At 41.3% G+C, this 6,926-nt stretch overlaps 1 protein-coding gene across 1 annotated transcript in view; it reads right to left on the reverse strand.

Moving 5' to 3' along the window:
• Positions 1-65: 65 nt before the first annotated feature.
• The window catches only part of LOC106806247 (neuroglian-like), a 16,080-nt gene continuing 9,219 nt past the window's right edge, over positions 66-6,926 (reverse strand). The window contains exons 7-8 of the mRNA XM_014808121.1: positions 493-617; positions 66-260 (exon numbers count right to left, since the gene is read on the reverse strand). Of these exons, the coding sequence (XP_014663607.1) occupies positions 66-260; positions 493-617 (320 nt within the window). The remainder of the gene's footprint in view (positions 261-492; positions 618-6,926) is intronic.

The raw sequence follows: 6,926 nt of genomic DNA on the forward strand, positions 1-6,926 counted from the left end.
ACACACACACACACACACACACACACACACACACCCACACACACACATACCCCCCCACACACACACTACTCACGTCCTTCGGGCGTGCGGAACGTGATGGCGGGGCTCGGCGTGCCGTCGTAGGCGGCGTTGAAGACGAAGATCTGAGCGAGCACGTCCGAGTAGGGCTTCAACACGTCCAGCACCGCACTGCTGGCGTTCGGCAGCGCTCGCACCTCACGCACATTCTCCAGTCCCTCCTCAGCCACCCACGCCTGCACCTACAATGTCAGCCAAGGTCAGCAAGGGTCAGCAAAGATGAGTAGGATCAGCAGACGTTTTTTTTTTATAAAATACCGAAAGGTAAGTAATATTATGGTAAAAACTTGCATTTTACTTAAAAATATAGTTGGATTCACAAAAGAAATATACGACCGGACGCATAGCACGGGAGCTTCCACTTAAAAAACTATAACTAGGCGACGTCGTCGTTGGCGGCGGCAGCGTACATACCTTGTATCCCTGGAACTCTCCGTTGATGTCGCGAGCGGTCGGGTCGACCGCCGTCCAGCGGAAGCTTGCTGACCGCGGGCCGAGAACCTTCTCCAGCTGGAAGTTTGACACCTGGATGAGAGGCTCTGCAAGAAGAAAGATGAGCGGCATGACAACGCGTGCTCAGGTGCAATGTCATGTGCGTGTGTGAGTGTATATGTGCATGTGTGTGTTTGTGTGTGCATGTGTGCGCATGACTTTACAGAGAGGGGAGGTCACATACAGGGGTAAGATATTTATTTTGAGGAAAATTGAAGCGTTGACATGATTTTATCTAAAAGCTTTAGGGCATCGTGGCTAGTTGGAAAGCCACAAAGGCAAAGATTTCCTTCAAATAATGAGTCATTAAGCCAACATACTTTTTAACGACCCACTTTTTATGTGGGACAAACAGGGACGCACACACAAACATCGTATACATGAGAAGTGCATGAAGGCCAACGAGTAGAGCAGCCATGTCACTTCATCTTCATCCATTTCACTTCAACTTCATCTTCTTCAAGTTCAACGCGTATATCGCCACTCAAAGCCCTGCTGCAAGCAAGTGGGAAACAGCAGCTCTTTCCTACGATTCCCTGGTAGAATTCGAAGCACGGTTCCTCTTTTGCGGACGGTGAACCCAGTGTAGTGGAGAGCGAGTGACGACGCCTCGTTCCATCGCGTATTTCTATATTACATGAGCAATTCCCCGGCTGAGCGCGCACCAACGACGAGATGATAGCGACAGAACACAATGCAACGTGACGGAACGCAACATAGCGCCGCGGCGCGCGACGCGAACGTGACACAGATGGCTGCGACAGAACGCAATGAGACCCCCACCCCCACTACCCGTGCACCGTTCACCTCCACTACACGTGCTACACCCAGACCACCACTTATTCAGCTGCCAAATGTGATTGGACAAGAGTCAAGATTCGGAAAAGAAGGAACTGACGAAGGAAGGTATAAACAGCAGCTACATGTGAATGAATATATATTGTCTACATTACACAAACAGCATACATATATTGAATTTTACGAAATAATACCTAATAACTCCCCTATTCATAACTAATTTGCTTATTTGCTGATAATCAATACAATGTCATACTTAGTCATACAAAGTCAAAAAGCATTAACCACTACATAGCTACTTATAATCCTAATAAATAACGTTTAATGTTTCAGTTTCCTGCTGATTGAAAGCGAAAACAGATATGGTCTGCTGCACAATCAAAGACCAAGCCGCATACACAAAGGTTACATTCGAACAGTAGAGGAACCTCTGCCAGCGATCCTTCAACGCCCACCTGTGACACGCCCACCAGTGACACGCCCACCAGTTACACGCCCACCAGTGACACGCCCACCAGTGACACGCCCACCTGTGACACGCCCACCTGTGACACGCCCACCGGTGACACGCCCACCGGTGACACGCCCACCGGTGACACGCCCACCGGTGACACGCCCACCGGTGACACGCCCACCGGTGACACGCCCACCTGTGACACGCCCACCGGTGACACGCCCTACAACACCGAAACTGCCCCCTTTCATCACAACAGACGACTTTTTCCTAGGAATCGTCACAGAATCGCCTGCACTGCCCAACATAGTCGGAGCCAACACACAGGAGCAGACAGTACCAGACGACGGAGTGATTATATTTGAACCAAATGGTTATGGTTATCTCGCAAAACAACAGCCTAGTAAAATACACAAAGGCTACATTAGAACGAGCTCATAGCCAGGCAGCTAGCAAACCGCTGCTGATCATTCTACAGTTCGGTTAGACTTTCTGTAAGGCGTTTCAAACAATTTTTACCAAAGGCATAAATTTATTGTTCTTCTGGTATTTTTGTCAGAGAGACTACTGATGTACCCATGGGTACATATACTACATGGGTGACATCAGCTAGCCGATTCAATACGAAAGTGATAGATGAAAAGATACAACTCTGGTTGAGTAGTGAATAATGTAAAATATTATAAAAGTAGATTATTTCGGAAATAGTATTTACTAGGCTAAGAAGATCATCAAAATGCAATTTTTATAAATATTCATTCTCTTGGGTGTAAAGGTGATAAATAGAGTACTATATATTTAAATGCATTCACATTATGTCGGATAAATGTAATACAATTGTCATTTGTAGGATATACCAAGTATGTACAATGTAAATTATTTTATATAATAAAAATACTACCCAATTACTACACCTGCTACTTGTTTTACTTACTTTAAACAATAAATTTTAGAAGACAAATGGAAGTGGCTCATATAATAACCAAAAGAAATGATATAAAGTTTTCGTATTTGAGTGACAGTTCAAAAACATCAAAATATTGTTTCGATACACATTGCAAGTTTAGAGTCTGTTAAATTGAATATATCTGATCATGGTATTGGGAGATTCAAGTTTAATAAATAGCAATGCAAATGAATGTACCTAAAACTGTGACACTGATTAACCTGTTTCAATATAAATTGCCATTCATTATTTTTCAAAGGGGTGCATAGCACAGTGTACACATGTATAGGTGCCACAGTAGACACTGAATATCAGGTGCCGTGTTAGACTAATTATACTGTACAATACTTGGCTAGCTGTAATGTTTCTTACCTGTTTCAGTATAAGACACGTCTGTAGGGCTTATACCCATTGGGACAATTTCTTTATAGACTCCTACTCTCAAGTCATCAAAATCGGTTACGCAGCCTGGGCTACTCTGAAAATGCATAAAACCTGTACTGTAAATTACTGATACCACAAAAGCTAAACATAATGAACTGTGATAATTGATTACCTAGTGCATTTACCATGGTGAAGATAAAAAATTCTCATATGCTTCATAATTTTGAGGTATTTAACTGATTTGCTGTTCACCTCTTGCTCACAGTGCATGAGAAATTATATATTTGTTAATCCCTAGTCTTTTTTACATAGGAAGTTACTTATATACTTAATTGAATAATTGCAAAACATACACAAATTGCATTTGCTTGGTAGTAAGAAGAAGATACAACCAATCAGTTACACACTGCAGTAACATGTTCAACATAGGTATTCATATTCGACACCTAAAGTTGTTAACAGGTGCAAGTGTATTTAATACCTCACGTATAACAGTTATGTATTCATAAGAATATAAAGAAACATGAGACGGTGATGAAGTCAAGCATTTTCAGTTATATTCAGGGACTAATGTAGCTGCTTAAGATGGGCACACATGGAGTGTAGCGAGCCCAAAAAAAGTTTCGAGACCGCTGGCGAGCCCAAAATATTTTTTAGGTATAGGGCCTGGCCCGTAGATCTATGTATAATAACATTAAAATTAATAGATTATTTTAACAGATAATAGAGTATATAGATCTTGAGCATTTATTATAAAACAGTGCCTACATAACGATAGAAACATGGATATTTAATTTGCACAATTTTCAGAGCTCTGCTAATTGGGGTGTTTTATGAATTTTGTGATTTGGGCATTTTGCTAGGGGTCGTAATTTGGGCACCGGTATTCGGTATGAAAAATGGCTTGGACTAGGACCTGATATTAGAAACTACTACCTTAAAGTCGTGCATTGTCATTTCAGAGAAGCTGGGATGCTGCAGGAAAGCCTTCATGTATGTGTCTGTGGCCCTCGGGTGTCCCGCCACTGTGCCATTGATCCCTTCACAACCAATCCGGATCTTTCCTCTAAGACCAAGCCGGGTACACAGCGCCCTCTGCCAATTACATACATCCTCTGGCTCTTTAATAATTCTGTGAGAAACAAAAAAAGTTATTTCACCTAATACATATTGCATGGCTGCTACTGGATAGACCAAGCCTATATATATCTAGACAAGGTGAAAATGCATGCTTCAACATTAACGAATTCAAACAATTATTGCGATGCTGGGTAGAGACGAGTATACAATATATAGTAGATACACTTACTTGTATTTATAAAACAAAAGGACCCTTCCATCATCCACCTTATTCTCTGTTGATTTGTCGTAACTGGGAAGCCAATAGTATTCACCTTCATTTTTACAACATTGTGGCCTCACCATTGCACCATTCTCAGCGCCTGTAAAACCAATATTGGTTCAAATTACCAAATTGTTCGTAGTATATTAACTAACCTGTATTAATATATATATCAAAATGAAGTCAATGAACACAAAAACTATCGCTCCCACCATGACAGGAATAAAGGTCTTTTGCTGATTAGCAACACACACCTTGTTTATAGTGTGAACATGCTTGCTCTTCCCAGCAAGCTATCAACGTTTTTGACAACACATCGAGTTCCTCCTCATGGCTCAAAGCAATGTGCTGATGCAACTCGTTCAACGCGCCCACTGCGTATGACTGGCCGCAACACAACCATGATGGCTCTGCTGCTATCTGGCCAGTCCTCCGGCTGTGCACGAATAGAGCAAATGCCTATAAAAATATATGACTATTACAGTAGATTCATATAATTTTTCTCACCATTCAAAATATATGCAGTGTATGTTAAATGCAACCTTGACATTTGTGAATATGTGACTAGATACAAACAGTATTATACTTATTTTATAATAAGACTTTTGGCAGGGAATTATATAAATGGACTTCTACCTACACTCCTCTGTGAAAACAAACCACGTTTAACTATCTTATATGTGATGAATGTTGCAATAATCATTCTGTGTTCAGGTGTGAATCCTATTCAGTTTGAGACTTCACACCTGGCAGCCAAAACTTAATCTGCATGCATGTATATTGGTATAAAGTGCTCAAATAAAATGGAAACAAAATATCAGAAACTAAATTAAAATAAAATATACAAATACACTGATGAAGTGCTTTAGATGCACTAATTTCAGAAGAACTTACAAAATACCCTTTTTAAAATGTGGTCAATTTGCTGACATACCCTTTTTTTAAGAAATTTGTCTTGCTTCTTACAAAGGTGCGGTGATATTTTAGGGAGACTTTTCACCACTTGCTTTAAATGGTCATTTCTATCCATTCTGAAATAATATACATATTATGAATAATAGGCCCTATATGTTGTTTCTGATAATAACACTGATAATTAGGTGTGGTCAGATATTCTTAGTTTTGTCCAAGAACCCCACCCACCAATGATTGACTGAGGCTGTCCGTGCTGTAAATAGTCAGCTCACAGTATGATCCCATATTTGGCAGTGCATTGCTTTCGCACACAGATCAAGAATTTTTGTATGTATGGTCTGCTTTTTAAAGCACTGCATACTCACTGGCACTGCATCTGAAATGCCAAACCGTGAGTGTATGAAGGTCAGATTGTGTCCCTTTATGTGAACACCAACATGCAGTTATTAGTACTGCATGGTTGTTAGGAAATCAAGTGCACGGTCACACAGTTTCTATGATGCATGTCAAAATCGTGGCTTTACGCTATTGAGTCAATAGTGGAAACATTGGGTGCACATTGCTGTAACCGTTACTCTGCCATAGGTGTGGTGGACCTGCTACAGGTGCCTGCGTTGGAGAAAAAACCTATGCGGATAAAGCTAGGGTGTACAGTGCTATCACCACTGCAGTTTATTTTCAGTTTTGCAGTTCATACAAGAACATTCCAATCCATATTAATATGTGGTCCAAGCTTGACATCATCTGTCATTTGCCAACTAATGCCATAGTAATGATATCAATGGTGAAACAAATGCATTTTAAATATTTTGTAATTGTTTTTAATACGGCAAGATGCATTTGCTTCACCCACCACGACTGTCTATAGGACGATGCTTTGTAGATGCCAAATATTCAGATAACACAATATTAATTCCGTCGCTCATGTGCATAGCATACCCAGACGAACATATTGTAATTAATGTTCTACAGCTTGACAGTCTGCAGCCGGATATCCGCGCGAAGCGCTCAAACGCCGCTCGCGGCGCACTTTAGCAATTTCGCTGCCTTCTACCCAACGCAAGTATCGCCGGTCCTTCCAGGAGAGGCTTGAAGCCGGCTTTTCGACGAATTGAGCAGTTCTGCCCATTGCACGAGGGATCTCACTACCCAGTTATGTAGAGACGGGCTAGAAATGCTGCCGCAATTTCGTAGGCTACTAGGCGCGCTTTCTTTTCTGTAATAACGGAGTTTTTTGTTCACATTGTAACAATATATAGCGCTGATGCGTAGCGTTGACTGGCTGAGCTTAGAAGATCCGATATAGAGGAACAATAGAACATGTCTTCGCTATTCGTAATAAATCCAGTTTACAGTTAGTTTCATTGTCACTCTTATCTGCTATTGTATCTCTGCATAGTTACACTCCTCATCAAACTAAAGTAAAGATTTTAACATGGTGGCAGAAGTGCCTAAACTGTGAACAGTGGGAAGCCTGAACTGTAAGTGTTCCGTAAGAATTCACGTGAAATTCCGGA

The sequence above is a fragment of the Priapulus caudatus genome, unplaced genomic scaffold (assembly GCF_000485595.1).
Source record: "Priapulus caudatus unplaced genomic scaffold, Priapulus_caudatus-5.0.1 Scaffold150, whole genome shotgun sequence".
In the NCBI taxonomy this organism is placed as follows: domain Eukaryota; kingdom Metazoa; phylum Priapulida; class Priapulimorpha; order Priapulimorphida; family Priapulidae; genus Priapulus; species Priapulus caudatus.